Source organism: Chroicocephalus ridibundus, chromosome 7 (assembly GCF_963924245.1).
Source record: "Chroicocephalus ridibundus chromosome 7, bChrRid1.1, whole genome shotgun sequence".
Taxonomy (NCBI): domain Eukaryota; kingdom Metazoa; phylum Chordata; class Aves; order Charadriiformes; family Laridae; genus Chroicocephalus; species Chroicocephalus ridibundus.
The window spans coordinates 52,673,433-52,690,495 of NC_086290.1; the positions used below are offsets into that span (position 1 = coordinate 52,673,433).

At 62.0% G+C, this 17,063-nt stretch overlaps 1 protein-coding gene across 1 annotated transcript; it reads left to right on the plus strand.

The window, feature by feature from the left end:
• The first annotated feature begins 6,217 nt into the window (after positions 1-6,217).
• Positions 6,218-16,823, plus strand: TBX2 (T-box transcription factor 2). The gene is made up of 7 exons (XM_063342648.1): positions 6,218-7,224; positions 7,958-8,225; positions 10,768-10,914; positions 12,101-12,177; positions 12,300-12,469; positions 13,719-14,329; positions 15,224-16,823. The coding sequence occupies exons 1-7, from the start codon at positions 6,860-6,862 to the stop codon at positions 15,668-15,670; spliced, it is 2,085 nt and encodes a 694-aa protein (XP_063198718.1). The 5' UTR covers positions 6,218-6,859; the 3' UTR covers positions 15,671-16,823.
• The last annotated feature ends 240 nt before the right edge of the window (positions 16,824-17,063 follow it).

A 17,063-nucleotide genomic window follows, 5' to 3' on the forward strand; every position in this document is an offset into this window, starting at 1 on the left:
ACGGGGCATTGCCCCACAGCAGTTCGAATTTGCAGACTATTTTTTTAAATTAAAAGATAGGAAGAGCCTGACCAGTCTGCAGAGCCCTGCCCCACCTTTCCATGTCTCTGGCAGAGCACAGCTCAGAGGAACACTGGGCTTTTGGGGAAAAGTGAATAAAACTGATGAGAGTTGGCCCTTCCATGCAGTGCTGGATATACGTCAAATTTGTTCGTGATGAAACACCCACGAAATGGACAGGTGCAATAAGAAAGCATATTCCTGCCCATGATTTATTCTGGCTGTTTTTATTTTCTCGTCAGTGAAATGCCCTCTCTGATAAACAGGAGATGGTGATTTTCTGCCATCCGAATAGTCAAACCTAGACCAAATCACAGCTCACGTGACATGGGAACAGCGGCATCAGATCCTGCTTTAGATTCGGTTTCAAACATGTTCCCATATTCCGGCTGAAGCAGAGAGGCCGAGGTGTGAGCCTGGATCAGCCCTGTGCACCCAGGGGCCTTTCGCTCGCCCCTCCTTGATGCTGTAACTTCTGCCCAACTCCTGGCCCCAAACAGAGAGAAAGGGGCATCTGGAAGCTCAGGTCCCCTGCCCTGCTGAGGGGACAGGGCTGGGTGACCCCCATGGGGCTGGGGGCTGCCCTGCGCCTTCCCCCTTCCAGGGGCAACCGGGGGGATTGCACCCACCAGGCACAGTTTAAAAACAAAAGGAAGGACAGAGAGAAACCGGGGAGGGGGGCAGGAGACAGCCCGGGACACCCCCTGCCGTCGGGGTCTCCTTCGGGGTTTTGCTGCCCGGGTAAACCCGGGGTCCCCACCTGGAGGGGATTTGGGGGGGGGGGCAGCGGCTTCGGCCGCCCCCGCGGAGGTTGCGCCGGGCGCGGAGACCCCCCCCCCCGTGATTTCTCCAAAGCGCTGATGCCATCCCGCCCCGCTCCGCTCCCGATCCCCAGAACCGGCGTTTCTGCGGGTTTTCGCCCCGTTTCGGCGAGCCCGGCGGCTGCCGGGGGTCGGGGCGGACCCATCCCGGCCGCTCCGGGCACGGTGCAGCCCAGCCTGCGGGACAGTCCCAAATCCTCGCTTTTAATCCCGCAGGGGAAGCGGGCGGGGGAATAAACAGCATTATTTTATCAAATAACGCCGTTTGCTAAACTCTGATTGAAGAGATGAACCGGCCGCCGAGGGGTCTCCCGCCCTCCCCACCCGGTACCGGCTTCGCTCGGGGAACTTGGGTGGAAAACGGGACCCCAATTACCGATAAACGCCGATACAGCCCCCCCCCCCCCCCCACCGAGGCCGGGAAGGGGGAGAGGGTCCCGGGGGAGGGCCGGCACCGACCGCCGGGGTCCCGGCGTGGGGCGCCCCGACGGAGCGGGGGTCTGCGCGGCTCCGTGTCCCCACGGGAGCCGAGCCGCAGTCACGCGTGGCGGCGGGCGCGGGGGGGGGTGATGCTCGCCGCCCGGCCCCATCCCATGACGGCGATGAGGCGGCGGTAATGCCATTAGCCCGGGGATTACGCGCCCGCGCCGGGATGTGACACACTTTCTCAGATGGAAGTTTTTTAAACAGAGGGATTTGCATGAACCCCCCCACACACACCCCCTCCCCGCCTCTCCATCCCCATCCCCGTCCCCGCCCGCCCCCCGCGGTGCCAGCTCGGGTTTCAGGCCGCGGTCCCCCCCGCGCTGGCGCGGCCCCGGACGGGGCTCCCGTCTCCTTTTAAGGCAGCGGGTTCGGTGCGTGCGAGGAGCCGGGCCCCGACGTGGGGAACCGGGCAGCCCCGGGGGTGCGGGCCCAGTGGGGGTCATTCCTCCCCCGCGCAGGGAGAGCGCTCCGTAATTAAAAAAAAAAAAAAAAAAATTTAAAAAATCAATTAAGCGGCGGGGCTGAGCCGGCTCCCTGATCAAAGCGGCGCGGAGGTAACGAGGGCGGGGTGCGGGCGGGGCGCGGAGGATGCGCGCCCCCCCCTCCCAGCGCCGGGCGCGCAGGGGCCGCCCGGCCGGGCCGGGGTCACTCGCCGCCCGCCCTGACAAACAGGCTGGAAAATGTGTTTATAAATTGTTCAAACTCTGGATAAACTTCAGCGGCGTTTGTGTCTGCGTCTCCCCGCCTGTTGTTATTTTCCAGAAATCTGGATTACTGGAAATATTTTCTTTAAAGCTGGAGAGAAATCTAAACAGTCTGAGGGCAGGGGGAGCTCGGGGAGTTGGGGGGGCGGCCCGGGGGCTGCCGCGCTGGCGGGGGTCCTCGGGTTTCCCCTCGCCGGGCCGCGCACGGACGGGGCGCGCAGCTCCGCGGCCGCGCAGCGGGCGGAGGGAGGACGGCGGCGCCGGGGCCGGTGTCGGGTCGAGCATCTCTCTCGGTCGCTGTCGATAAAAGCGCATCAGGAGGGTCCCGGTGCCCGGCACATCCCGGGCAGCCGCCGCCGAGCAGCGCGGCCCCTCCCGGCCCCCCCGACGGGCACCGGAGTACCGGGAAGGGGAGAAGGCGGGGGAGTCGTTTTTACGGGATCTCCCGGAGGTAAAGGGGGATTCCCACCCCGACGAGGGGTGTGAGGGACGATGCGGCGCCCCGGGGAAGGGAGGCGGAGGAGAGCCGCCCCGGCCACGGGTGGGTGAGAGCGAACGAGGGCAGGTTCCTCACACGCGGGTTTATTTTCCTCTCCAGGTGGAGGGGGAGAAGCGGGGCCGGGGAAGCTGTCGGGGCTGCGGGGCCGCCCCCCGCCCCCTCCCCGCCTGCCCCACGGCCCAGGGGAGGCGGGGAGGCCCGGAGCGGGCCGAGGGCGTACCCCAGGGCTGGAGGGGGCCGCCGAGTCCCGCGGCACCCGTCAGGCCTCTCCTGCGGGGGCGAAGGGCTCCTGCCGGGGACGGGGCGGCGGGAGCTCCCCCACCCCTCACCTGCGGGTTCACTCCGACGGCGCGGCCGGAGGTGACAGACGTCCCCAGGTCTGTCTGTCCCGGGGTAGGAGCGCGGAACCCGGTGTCCCCCCCGCCTCCACGGCACGTCCCTTTCCCACCCCCGCTTGGGTCCCCTTCAGCTCGGGAAGGTGCGAGCGGCCTCTCCTGCTCTCCCCAGGCGCCCGGGGGAGTCCCTTGCCGTGGCATCAGGGCCGGGAAGGGGGGGCCCGACGGCTGGCCCTCAGCACAGGGAAAATCCCTTTCGCCCGGAGCCGCAGCGCCCGCGGGCGGTGCGCCCTGCGCAGCCCCGTCGCGGGGGGAGCGCTCCCCGGGGCGCGGGGCTGCCGCAGCCCGGTGGAGCCGGGAGGAGGGGAAGGCGGAGGCCCGGCTGCTTGTGAGAATTGTTATTTTTCATCAATCACCCGCAATTTGTGTAAGTGCCCCGGACAGGACACCAGCCGTCCTGCTGGCTGGGGTCACGGAGACAACACAGCGATGGAGAAGAGCAAATTGCATTTGCTCACCAGCTCACAGATCCAAATTACGGCCCTCGCATGGCGCGGGGAAGGGAGCGAAAGGTCCATGTGACATGAGGGAAATATGAAGGACTTTGACAGGTCTTAAACGGCCTGGCGCCAAGGCCTAAGTCTACCGGCTAAAAATAGAAAAGGGATGATGAGTGGAGATGGGCAGAGATGAAAGGAGAAGAGCGAGCGGGGCCGCGCTGCGGAGCGGGTGGGGCGCGGGGGCGGCCGGGAGGGGCCGGTCCCCCCCGGCCTGGCCCGGGACGGATCCCCCGCCGCCGTCCCAGCCCGGGGACCGTTCGCCAGAAGAGCGCCGAGCCCGCAGGCGGCCAGGGCGGCTCCCGGGAGCCGGGCACGGTGGCCCCGAGCACTGCCAGTTCCCTGGGAAACCCTGCCCGGGAAAAGGGACGGTGCGGGGACACCTCTCGTCCCCGACCCCCGGGGCAGGGTTGGCCTCGGAGCGGGAGGAGAAATCTCATCCCTCCGTGCCCGATCGCGGACGGGGAGGACGCGGCGACGCCGGGTTTCGTCCGGCCGCGGGCAGGAGCGGCCCGCCCCGTCCATGGGCACAGGCTCCCGGATCGGCTCCGCGCCCGTCGGGTCCGGGGGGTGACGCGGCCGGACCTGCCCCGGGCAGTGGATGCTCCGGTCCCCGTTAGCCCCCCACCCCCGGCCGTCACATCGGCGGGCGCCGCTACAGAGGGTCGGGGAGACGAGGCTGCTCTGGATCGGTTTTATTCTGCAGGCGAGGGTGTTTGCGACGTTACAGCGGTGCGGGGCGGGGGGGGCGCGGCCGAGGGTCCCGGACCCTGGGCCGGCGGAGAGGCGACCTTTCCTGGCGGAGACCCGGCTGGCTCCAGGCCCCGACGGGCCGGGCCCCGCGTCTCGCCGCGGAGCGACGGGCGAGGGGTCTGCGGGAGAGCTGCCCCCGGCATGGGGCGATGCCGCCCCGGGGCAATGAGAGGCTCCGGGTTTGCTTTGTGAGGGGGAATTTAGGAAAAAATAAATAAATAAAACAAGATACAAGCAAGCCCCATTTTTGCCAAAGCTGCCGTCAGCAGTTTTCCGCGGCGGCTAGGAAGCAAAGTCCAAATCGGGTCTAAATTTCAGTCCCCGCTCCCCGTTCAATGGTCAGCGGGACCCTCCCCGGCCCCGCCGCCCGGGGCAGCCCCGGGGGGACGCGCGGTGCCCGCCCCGTCGGGCGCGGTGGCGGGGCCGGGCAGCGCAGGCAGAGGTGAACCTGCCGCGGGACACGGGCAGGTTGTGAACGACCCCGAGAAGAAAGAGCCCGGGGAGGGGATTTGGGCTGAGCGTGGCGCCGGGGGGCAGCGGGGGGGGATCGTTGTCGGCAGGATGAACCGGGGAAGGGAGATAAAGAGGAGAGGTCGGGGTGGGGTGGGGGCACCCGGGGGTCCCCGTGTCCCACCTTGCGCAGGGAGAAGCAAGACGCGGCCCGAGAGCTCCGAGCTGCTGCGGCCGCGCCTCGCTGCGCATCCGCGGAGCGGCAGGGGCTGGGGGGGTGTCGAGTCGGGGGGCAGAGGAGGGGGCCGGCCCCCGCCCCCCCCCCCCCCCCCCCCGCCCCGGTCCCGCCTGGCCGCAGCGCAGGCGGCGGGGGCAGGAGCCTTGGAAGGATGGCAGGGCGCTTTTTGAAGATTTGGGGGTAAATATGAAGTGACAAGAGACGGGTCTTTATTGTGAGGGCTCAGCCGCCTGGCGCCAGGGCCCTCTTCAGCCACCGCGGCCCTCAGTTAATCAGCGCAGATCTCCAAACCGACCTCTCCGCGGGGACACCCACCGCGCCCGCCGCCCCCCCGGGCCCCGGCGCGGCGGGACCGGCCCTAATCCCTCTGCAAACAGCCCCGGCGTGTCGTCGTCCCCCCCACCTCCCACCTCCGCCTTATCTGCCTCCCCCCGCCCGGGTAAACAGCCCCTCCGGCCGGCCACAGCCGCGCCGGCCCCCGGCCGCGCAGCCCCACGCATCCCGACGGCGGGGTCTGCGCCTCCGCCGTGGGCGCGGGGCTGCGGGCGGGGGCGGGGACCCCCCCACACACTCACCCCCACGTCGGGGCGGCTGCCGGCAGGGCGGGGGGCGACGGCAGGGAGCGACTCACCCGCGCTGGAAGTCGCCACTCGGGGCCTCGCCCGCCGCCCGCAGCTCTCCGCCGGGCCGCCCCGTCGGCGCTGCGCGGCACTGCGCGGCCGTGCGCGGAACGGCGGGCGGGGCGCGCCCCACCTCGATCCGCTCTCCAGGATCTGTCGTAAGACAGCAGCAGCCGAGCTCCCCCCGCCCGCCTCCCCCCCCCCCCCCCCCCCCCCGCCTTCCCCGGCCCCGCCGCCCCCGCAGAAACCGGCGGGGGCCCCTTTGCCGCCGCCCCCCCGCCCCCGGGGCTCCGGGCCGGGCGGACCCGGGCGCCGTTCCGCGCTCCGCCGAGGTGGCTCCGCGCTGTCCCCGCACCGGCGGCGGCCGCTCCCCGGCCGCGGCGCAGCCAGGGCTGACCCGGTATGCGGAAAGGAGCCGGGGGTGGGATTTCGAGCACTTTTCTCTGTCATTGGTTAATATTTTATTCTGTTGACATGTTTTCTTACTGCCGATGCTTCCGACACCTTCTTCTTTTTTTTTTTCCCCCCCCTTTTTTTTTTTTTTTTTCCCTTCTTCCCTTCCTCCCTCCCTCCGCGCCCCCACCCCCCCTCACCCCCTCACCGCCCCCCCCGCGCCCCGGAGCTTGGCCGGAGCTGTCAAAACCACGCCTATGCAGATCCACAATTGGTCTGAAACGCGTAAAATCAGCAATCAAGGGGGCTTGGCTCATTAGCGGGCGGATCAGAGCAGGAAGGACATGTGAGATAGTCACAGTTTTACAGAGATCAGGACAAGATCTAACCGTTTCCACTCCGGCTCCTTTAGCCATGAGCAGCCCTCGCCCCAGCGCCGTCCGCGGAGCGCGCAGCCGGGCCGGCCCCGCCGGGGAGCAGCCAGGGCCCGGGGGGGTGTGAGGGCAGCCCCTGCCCCGCCGCGCCCCGCGCCGCTCCGCGCAGCCCCGCGCCGGCTTTTGTTTCTATTTTAGTGTTGGGAAGGACTTTACCGGGAGGGATCGCTCCCTCGCTCGCTCTCCCTCGCTGCAACAACAACAACAAAAAATAAGGACCTACTGTCTCCCCTCCGCAGACCGGGAGTCCCAGGAGCCGGGAACTGCCTCTCTCTTTTTTTTTTTTTTCTTCTTTTTATTTTTTTTCCAGATCTAGTTCCGCTGTTTTTCGGCTTTTTTTGTATGCTTTTTTTTGTGTGTGTGTGCTGTTGATTTTCCTTCCTCTTCCAGAGACTCGAGCGAGTTCGCTGGGCAGGAGAGAGAGAAAAAAAAAAAAATAACAAAAAACCGCACACACACATTTTTGTAAAGGGAATCCCTCTTTTTCTCCTGGATTTGTGGATGCACCGATGAGAGATCCAGCCTTCCCAGGGACTGCCATGGCTTACCACCCCTTCCACGCACCCCGGCCGGCCGACTTCCCCATGTCCGCTTTCCTCGCAGCCGCCCAGCCTTCCTTTTTCCCCGCTCTGGCTCTGCCTCCGGCGGCGCTGGCAAAGCCCATGCCGGACCCCGGGCTGGCCGGGGCGGCCGAGGCCGGGTTGCACGTCTCGGCCCTGGGACACCACCACCAAGCCGCCCATCTGCGCTCGCTCAAGAGCCTGGAGCCTGAGGAGGAGGTCGAAGACGACCCGAAAGTAACGCTGGAAGCCAAAGAGCTTTGGGACCAGTTTCACAAGCTGGGCACCGAGATGGTGATCACCAAGTCCGGGAGGTAAGAGCCGGCCCCGCGTAGCCCCCCGCAGCCCGCCCCGCACCTGCGCGGCCGCGTAGCGCCCTCGCCCCTCCGTTTCATCCTTCTTCCCCCGGTCCTCGCCAAATGCGCCCCGATGAATTAACGCGGCGAGTTTCGATCCCCGGAGGTTTTTCGGAGGTGTTTAACCCCCCCTCTCCGAGCTTCCCCCACCCCCCCCCCAATTATTACTTTTTCCGAGCGCGATCCCAAATTAAATTTGTGCGCACTAATTGAGCGCCCGTAATCCCCCGCTGCATTTGTTTACGCCGCTTCTCGCCGCTTCCTTCCCTCCTGCCAAACTTTCCCCGCAGCCGGGGTCGCCCCCGGCCCTGCCCATGTCCCCGGTCCCGGGGGAGGCCAGCGGCGGGGCCGCCTGGGTACAGGGCGAACGGCTCGGCGGAGAGCAGGGAGACGGAGTGAAATCCGGGATGCGTTTTCGCCCACTTGTTTCCCCGGAATGGAATTTTTTTAGTATTATTTTTTCGAGTTCTTCCCCTGCTTTCTGCCCCCGGCGGGTGCAGTAGAGCAGGGTGAGGAGCAGCGGGACGTGAGAAAGGCTGGAAAACCTCAGTGAAGCTCCAGTAAAAGATGGTGGTTTCGGAGCGGCGGCCGGGGCCGGGCGGTGCGGGGCGGCTCGGCGGGGCAGCGGCCGTCGGGGGTCGGCGGCGGGCGGGGGGGCGGCAGCCCTGTACCGCTCTGGGTCTCTCCGCAGGAGGATGTTCCCCCCGTTCAAGGTGCGGGTGAGCGGCCTGGACAAGAAGGCCAAGTACATTTTGCTGATGGATATAGTGGCGGCCGACGACTGCCGGTACAAGTTCCACAACTCCCGCTGGATGGTGGCCGGCAAGGCCGACCCGGAGATGCCCAAGCGCATGTACATCCACCCCGACAGCCCGGCCACGGGGGAGCAGTGGATGGCCAAACCTGTTGCCTTTCACAAGCTCAAGCTCACCAACAACATCTCGGACAAGCACGGCTTTGTAAGTGCGGCTGCGGGACAGAGCGGAGCCCCCCCATCCCCGAGCAGGGATGCCCCCTCGGAGAAGGAGTGGGGTTTGCGCGGTGCCGGGGCTGCCCGGTCCTGCTTTGCCCGGGGGCAGCCGCTGGGCTTTAACGGCTTCTCCCCCCGGCCGCAGCGCGCTGGGCTGGACGGCGGGGCCTTGCCGGGCCCTGCGGCGGCCTGGCTGCCCCGCCGCCCCCGCGGCCCCTGCTCCCGCCCCGCAGCGAGGGGCAGCTCTCCGCCGTCCTGGGGACGGCTCCCCCGGGGGACAGGAGAGGATCGGGCTGCGGGCAGCCTCGGGGTCCCCTTGGCTCCCTCATCCTCGATCCTCCCGGTCTCCGCGGCCTGTCCCGCCGCCTTTCCCCGGCCCTCGGGGCTCTGCGGGGAGCGGGATTTGGGGGGTGGATGTGCGGCGCCAAGGCCGTGCCGGGGGCGGCGGTGAGGGCTGCCCCGACGGGGCGGCCGGGCAGGTGCAGCCCGGGCCGGGGGGAGCGGTGCTGGAGGCGGCGGCACCTGCGCTGGGTTTCCGCGGCCGGGAACAGGGCCGGAGCCGTGGCTGCTTCTGAAAGGCTCCCAAACGCCCCTATTTATTTCCCTATTGAGTATATCTGCATCACCTTCCGGAGGTAAATAAAAAAAAAATAAACAAAAAGTTAAAGCAGAAAAACCGGCAACCCAGACAAACAAAAAAAAAAAAAAGAGAGAGAGAGAAAGCAAGCAAGAAACCGAATCTTGGTAGCAATTTGCAGAGATCCGCAGAAAGCAGGGTCAAAACGCGAGGGGAGCGTGATCCTGAGTGAATGCACGGGGGGGTGGGGGGGCGTGTGTGGAAATCACAGCGCACAAGCCGGCTATCTTTAGCCTCTGGACAAGCATTTAGGGCGATAAAGGGAAAGTTCATCGTCCAGCGCTGGTGATATGGTAATTATCGGGGACCCGCGGCCGGCGGTGCGGCGGCGGAGCCGGGGGGCACCGCGCTCCGGGGCTGCGGGAACCGGCGCTCAGGTGGGAGAGGGCTCAGCACCTCCCCGGTGCACTTTTTTCTTTCTTTTTATTTATTTTGAGTTTGTTTTTTCTTTTTTTTTTTTTCTTTTAAGGCAGGAAAGAGCGTCTTTGTTAAATAATACATTGCAAGGTTATTTATAGACAGCAAGGTAAATCGATAGAGAGGGAGTCTTAAAAAATAGCTTTTTTTTTTTTTGATACTAGGGAAAAACTAGTTTGGTTCAGTGTTTTTAACGGTTCGCCACCTTCAATTAAAGATTTCTGGTATCTGTCGTTGTCCAAAATCCGGACTGTGTTAAATCTGGGAGATGAGGGTTTAGCCAGTGCCCATCTGGTCAGAGAGGGATGATTTTTTTTTTTTTAAAGGAATGCAGATTTGCGCGCCTGAATGAGACTTTTTGCACCATTTTTATGATAAATCCCGTTTAGATGCTATCAATATAATAGCGATCCGACAGTTCATCAAGCAGGTGATTATTGCTGGGGTTAAAAAAGGGGGGATTTTTTTTATTGCCTTCTAAAACGAAATGAAGTGATAATTATTTAGCCATTTGGCAGACGTTATTTGACAATAATTACTCAAGCTTTCGCCGTTCCCCTACCAATTCCGGGCGGTGAATACTGCATTTCAGCCCGACCACAGCAGGTTGGGGAATTATTTAATCGCTATCGGGCAGGAAAACGTTGCCGGTGCGGGCAGCGAGGGGCAGGGGGTCGGAACGGCCCCCGGGGCGCGGCTCGGGGGGTTCCGCCGCTTCCGAAAATCCTCAGCCAAATCGCGGTGGATTCGGGTTAAAAAAAAAAAAAAAAGAAAAGAAAAGAAAAGAAAAGAAAAGAAAAGAAAAGAAAAACCAAAAACGAGAGGGTAGAGAATGGCTTTGAGTGTTGGCGAGGCTTTCAGACACCTGGTTGGAAAAAAAAAAAATGTCTGTTCCTTCTGCAGCGTTGCTCCGAGACATAAATTTAACATGGCTCATGGTGAAACGCTCCTTTCACGTCGCAGGCGCTGGCTGGGGCTGGCACGGGTTTCTGCCGCCACCGACACAAATCGAGAGGCTTTTTAACATTATTTTTTTGTGGTGGTGAGGTGGAGTTGTTTTTTTTGTTTTGTTTTGTTTTCTTTTTTTTTTTTTTTTTGAAAGGTCGGAAATATGAAAAGCAGCGAGAAATGTGTCGAAAACTCGCCTCGCGTTTGCAGGGTAGTCATAAAACGGGGAGAACCCTTTTGCTGCTTTATTGCCGTGCTTAACACCCGCAAAGATGCTGCTGTGCCTGCCTTCCCCTGACCTCCTTATTTGGGGGCAGATCGTGCAATGGCATAAACAACAACAAAAAAACCCCAACACATCTCCCTCTTTGGCATCCGCCGGCATTATTGCCTCAGCGTGAATTTGTGGGGTTTGTTGGCTGTTTTCGGGAGAAAAGGGAATTTTTTTTTAGGGAGGTAGCTAGACGTGTGTATAACGTGGACCGTGAGGCTGATGGCAGCCGCGGGCTGTGCTCTCTCGCCCACCCAGACCATCCTGAACTCCATGCACAAGTACCAGCCCAGGTTCCACATAGTCCGGGCCAACGACATCCTCAAGCTGCCCTACAGCACCTTCCGCACCTACGTGTTCCCCGAGACTGACTTCATCGCCGTCACCGCCTACCAGAACGACAAGGTACGGCCGGGCAGCCCCTGCCCTCTCCCTGCCCTGTCCCTGCATCTCCCCCTGCTCTCACCCCTGTCCCATGCCTTACCCCTTTTTAGGGTGTATTTGTGTGTGTGTGTGAGGACATTTTTGGGGAGAGTAGCCAAAAGGCAAGCAACAGGAGAAAGGTTAAACCCCAAGCCCTCGGAGCAGGAGGCGCCCCTCATGCTGCTGCTATTATTATTGCTATTGCTAATACTAATGCTACTGCTCATGCTGTTATTACTATTTCTATTATTACTATTAATAATTTCCTCCTGGACTTTGTCGCACCTTTTCGGGGCAGCGGGAGCCCTTGCTGCAGGCCCAGGCTGCAGAGAGCAGTGCCGCGGCCTGGGCAGCCTCATGGAGAAGGTGCTCTGGGCCCGGGAGGAGCCAAAAAAATACAGCCAGATAAGCTAATTTTAGTTGCTTTCGTGATTTAGCAAGTGTCGCCTTGCGAACAGTGGAGCCAGGAGAGCTCGCTGGGGAGTGGAGAGCCTCTGCCGGCCCCCCTCCAAAAGTTGTATGTGTGTTTTAATCCAAAAGCTGACCCCCACCTCCACCCCTGGCTGCTGATGCTAATTGACAGCTCTGTCTGAGGGTCCTGGTGGGCTTGTTTCCCTCGTAAAGTTTATGGCGAAGAGTCACAATCGATTAAAGAGCACTTTGTCTGCTGGCCCGCCGCAAGCTGCGCGGGGCGGCCGCCGGCCGGTGGGCCCCGTCGGGCGGGGGATGCTGCGGCCCGGGGCGGCCGGGCAGGGGGTTGCGGCGGGTCCCGGGCAGCCAGGCCTTTTTCCATCGCCCCTCTCGGGTCCGTATTTCAGGGCCGTGCATTATTGAGCGCCCTAATGTCGCCGGCCCCCAGAAGCCCGTGGCGGCGGGGAAGGGATAAGAATAGCTTTTAACCAGCGCCGAGCGGCTCAGTCGCCATCTTCCCTCCGGGGGGCCGTGAAAAATAACTTCCTATCATTAAGACTCTATTAATAATTCAAGCCCAAACCTCAGCATCATTTTTAATAAAGCATGCGGTGTGTTAAAGCGGGGCCGCGGCGCGTTTCGCAGCCTGCGCAGCGCAGCCCGGGCTCCCCGACGGCGGCGGCGGCGGCGGAAGGCGGGGGGGGGGTGGCCGGGCAGGGGTTCACACCGCCTCCTTTCTCCGTTCCCCCCCGCGCAGATCACCCAGCTGAAAATCGATAACAACCCCTTCGCCAAGGGCTTTCGGGACACGGGCAATGGCCGGCGGGAGAAGAGGTAAGGGGTGTCCGCTGTCCCCCTCCCCGCTCCGCCCCCGCGCAGCCGCCGCTCCGCGCCCGCGGAGGGCCGGGCCGTGCCCGACGCTGCCTCTCACATCCCCCCCCCTCCCCGCCCCGTAGGAAGCAGCTCTCGCTGCCGTCCCTGCGGATGTACGAGGAGCCCTGCAAGCCCGACCGCGACGGCGGCGAGTCGGACGCCTCCTCCTGCGAGCCCTCGGCGGTGCGAGACGCCCTCCACTCCCCCGTGGGAGCCCTCCCCAGCCCCCTGCGCCTCAAGGGCAGCGGCAGAGGTAAAGGAGGAGGCAAAACCCCAAATCCTCCCTCCCAAAGTCGGGTTTCTGCTCCCTCGGGGCCGGTGCGTGCCGGTGTCTGCGGGGCAGAGGGGCAAACGAGCAGGGAAAAAAAGACGGGGATGGGCACGAAGGAGCCCAAGGGTTGAAAGGACAAGAACAGAGCAAAACGCGAATGGCATTCACGGTTTGCAAACGTTTTCCTGTTTATACGTTAGTATAAACAAGAAGAAATGGCAAGGCAGCCCCTGCGCTGGATGCGTTTGCCCGGCTCCTCGCTGGTGCGTGCCCTGCCTTTCATGGCTAGCTCACAGTCCCCTGGAAAAAAAATAAATATTTAAAAAAAAAAAAAAAAGAAAGAATTAATACATTTGAAAGGGGAAGAAAATGTTGTAACTCCAGGGCTTCAAGCTAGTAAATGAAAATAAACTGGCAGTTCCCACGTTGCAGTTTTTAGATGCTGGGTTTCGTCTTGCCGCACTATCAATCTGCTGCTCTTTAAACTTTCCACCAGCCCTATTCCCTGCAAACCTTCATCAAAACTGCAAACCACCCCACCCCCGCCTCGTTCCCCCCATCCGAGCTGGTGGGAGGGTTTATTACACCCCTCTCCTCTTTCAAAGGCTTCCCCGAATATTTGCCCCAGCCTGCAGAGCTTCACCTAACCCGCACCACAATGTTTTTTTCGTTTAGCGGGAGCCGATCGGGCAGGGGCTCTGCTCCCCTCGCCCTCGCCATCCCCTCGCCTCCAGTCCCTCTCTGAGAGCTCGATGGTTTTTTTTTTAAAATTAAAGCCCCTTTTAGGAAAATCTGTACCATACCTCTTGCCTTAAAAATGCCTGTTTAACCTGCCTCAACCTGCACATTTGGAATAAATCCACGGTGCGCTGTTGATCAGCTCCATGTAATTAAATATATACAGGACCATTTCCTCCAGCGCTGTCCGCGCTCCCTTCATCCCCCTGCTCTGCAGCCCGCTTTGAGTTTGCAGCTAACGAGAGCGATGCTGTAATAGATTTTGGTCCTCCATCAAACATGTTTTTCCTGTTTGGCAGAGCAACAGGACTGCTGTTGTTAATCCCCTTTCCCCAGAGCGACCGCAGCACGAGGGCCCGTTTCTGCCCCCCGAAATTAGTTTCTCCCATTAATAACGGTTGCGACTTTGCCGCCGGGGCTCTGGCGAGTGACCTGCTCCTCGCCTCCCCCGGGGACTTCTGTTCTGACCCCCTGCCCTTCCATTTCCTCGCAGAGGAGAAGCTGGGGGCTGACAGCGATGCGGAGGTGGAGAAGGTGCCCGAGGAGCGGCCGGCAGCCGCCGCCAGCCCCAGCGGAGAGGACGCGACGCCCCGGGGCAGCCCCCGGTGCCCAGAAGAGAGGAGCAAGGAGAGGCGCAGCCCGGAGAAGGTTAAGGACGGTGCGTCCCCCCGGGAGGGACCCGGCGAGGGCCTGTTCGGTGCTCGGGGCCTGGAGAAGGACAAGGTGGAAGGAAGGAGGAAAGAACCGGACCTGAGCAAGAAGGACGCGGAGGGTGGCGTGGGCAAGGAGGCCTTTGCCCCGCTGATGGTGCACACGGACAGCCCCCCGCACCTCAGCGCCGGGCACCTGCAGAGCCTGGCGCTCTCCGGCCTCCATGGGCAGCAGTTCTTCAGCCCCCTGGGCGCCGGGCAGCCCCTCTTCATCCACCCGGGACAGTTCGCCATGGCCCCCGGCGCCTTCTCCGCCATGGGCATGGGACACTTGCTGGCCTCGGTGACCGGCGGGGGCAGCCTGGAGAACGGAGCCCTCTCGTCTGCCCCAGGCGCGGCGGGGACGGCCACCCCCTTCCCTTTCCACCTCTCCCAGCACATGCTGGCCTCTCAGGTAAGCCCCCGCGCCCACTCCGCATTCCTGTCCCCATCCCCACTGGGCAGCCAGACCCTGGGCCCCCATCTCCGTGTCCTTTCCCAAAGCTGCCTGAATTTGGGGTGCGCTGGGGACAAAGGTCAGGCCTGTCTGGCGTCACCCCCGGTGTGGGGACATGTGGGGTGGCCCCAGTGCAGGTCAGGAGCTTTGGTCCCCCTAGGCTCCCCTTGCAGCCCCTGGAGACAAGGGGGTGATACTCCCCCAGACCCCTGATGTGCTGCCTGGTGTGGCAAAGGCAGGACATGGGAGACATTTTGAAGGTTGGCCTCAGGGCTGATTTGAGGAGGAATTCTGATTTTTTTTGCAGCCGGTGTCGTTTCCCCATAGGCAGGGGCAGAGTGAGGAGCTGTGGCCCTGCCTGACCTGGCTGTCCCCATCCCACAGCCCCCCCGTCTCCCCCGCCAGCCCCAAAACAGCTCCTGCAACGCCTGCGCTTGTGTTGCCTTCACCAGCCCCTATGATGAAACACATAAAGATGTCTTTGAACTCCCCTAATTTATCGACCCTACTTAACTATGTGTTTTAATGTGGTTAAAGGTCTGTGATGCTGCACAGACGGGGTACACGCAGTGTGCGGGAGGCGCGGGGGCAGGGTCGGGGCCGGTCCCACAGAGGGGTTTGTGCCCGGCGGCACCAGCTCGGCTCGGTGTGGGGCAGATGGGGCTCCCCAGCCGTACTCCCTCCCTCGGTCCGTCCCACAGGGATATCCCCACACTGTGTTTTTAGGATGACACCAAGGTGTCTGGCTTTGCCTCGGCTTTCTCCGGGGAACGCCAGCTTGGGGGGGCAGGCAGGACAGGGGAATGCAGTGGAACATTGGAACGGCTCTCACCCCTCTCTCTCTCTCCGCAGGGAATCCCGATGCCCACCTTCGGCGGACTCTTCCCCTACCCCTACACCTACATGGCGGCAGCTGCGGCAGCCGCCTCGGCCATGCCAGCCACCAGCGCGGCGGCGGCCGGGCCGCTCTCCCGCAACCCCTTCCTGGGCAGCAGCCGTCCCCGCCTGCGCTTCAGCCCCTACCAGCTCCCGGTCACCATCCCACCCAGCACCAACCTGCTGACCACCGGCCTCCCTGCCAGCCTCAACCCCGGCTCCGAGGGCTCCAAGGCCAGCAGCAGCCGGGAGTCCAGCCCCCTCCCCGAGGTGCCCCTGCACAAGGGGGGCACCCAGCGCCCCGCTGCCTCCCCCAAGGGCTCCCTGAAGGAGTCCCTCAACGAACTGCAGAACATCCAGAGACTGGTGAGCGGGCTGGAGAGCCAGCGGGAGCTGTCACCCGGCAGGGAGTCCCCCAAGTGACCGACGGGGCGGGCAGCGAGCCCTCCCGGCGGGGCGGAGAAGCACTGGTATTTTGTACAGCACAGTATAAATATTTATTGCGGAGCGAGGGGTGGGGGCGGATGGGGAGCGGGGGGCTGGAGCAGAGGGATGGAGCCCCGCCGGCCAAGCGGACCCACCGCCCCAGAACCAGGAGCGAGAGGTGGGAGCGCAGGGCTCGTCCGCCCCCTCCCACGGTTGTGGGGCTGGGAGCGGTTCCCCCACTCCATCGCGGCCGCGGAACCCCCCGGCCCCTCTGCTTCCCCACTCCGGGCACTGGGCAGCTCTGGCTGGGGGGGCAATGAGCCAGCGCAGAGGCACCCGATGGATGGGTTGGTCTTAACCGCCGGCCCCGGGGAGGTGAGCGGGGCCGAAACTTCATCTGTGCAAGGGGAGGTGGGGGGGGGAGGAAAAAATAATTAAAAGAAAAAAAGAAATAAGAAACGGAACATGGGAAATGAACCGCCTCGGCAGCCGCCGCCGCACAGAGCTGGTACGGCGAGGGGAGCCCCGCGGGTACCCGGGCAGATATTTATGAAATAAATGGTAATTTGTGTAAATAAGCTATAAGGATCCCAGAATATGCAAATTGGTATTAATTTATTCAGAGTTGTACATTGGTGTGTACATAATATTTAGAGTTTAACTCATCGCATTTAAGTTTTTTTGTTTTGTTTTATTTTTTTTTTTTCATTTTACATGAACATATATATTGTAAATGAAAACTATTTAGCTCTTTGTGATTGAAGGAGATACTGGTTTCTTTAACTGTGTTTTAAAATATTGTTTATCCCGCCTGTTCTCTAGGACAATCATGTGCCACCGGTAAAACAATTTTTGGAGTCATTGAAACTAAGAGTTCAATCCTCTGACGGACTTTCGAAAGGAAAAAAAAAAAAATCCAAATCGTAACTAAAATATCGCTACAGAGCGGGGTATAGAGAATGCAGGAATAAACCTCAGGTTTTTATTTTTCACTCCAGAACAAAAAAAAAAAAAGTATAATAAATTTAAATATCACAGGACTGTGCTCTATATTTGTTTTAAAATAAAAAGATACATGATTTGCAACGTGCTGGTTACTTGGGTATCTGTCTGTTCAGTTTTGATGAATTCTCACATCTTTCAATAAAAAAACTACTCGGAGAAGTCCTGCCGGCTCCCGCCTGTTTCATTCCCGCCGCCTTTCCGCGGCCGCACCTCCCCGTCGGGGCCGCCGCTCCTCCGCAGGTGCGCAGCTGCTGCGCGGGTGGGTCCGCCCACACCAGGGCCCGGTTCCCCGCGGCGGCGGAAGGGACCGCGCATCCCCGGCGGTTGCGGGCCCCGGGTTTGATGGGGAAAGACGAAAAAGCCCCGAGGTGCGCGGCCACCCGCC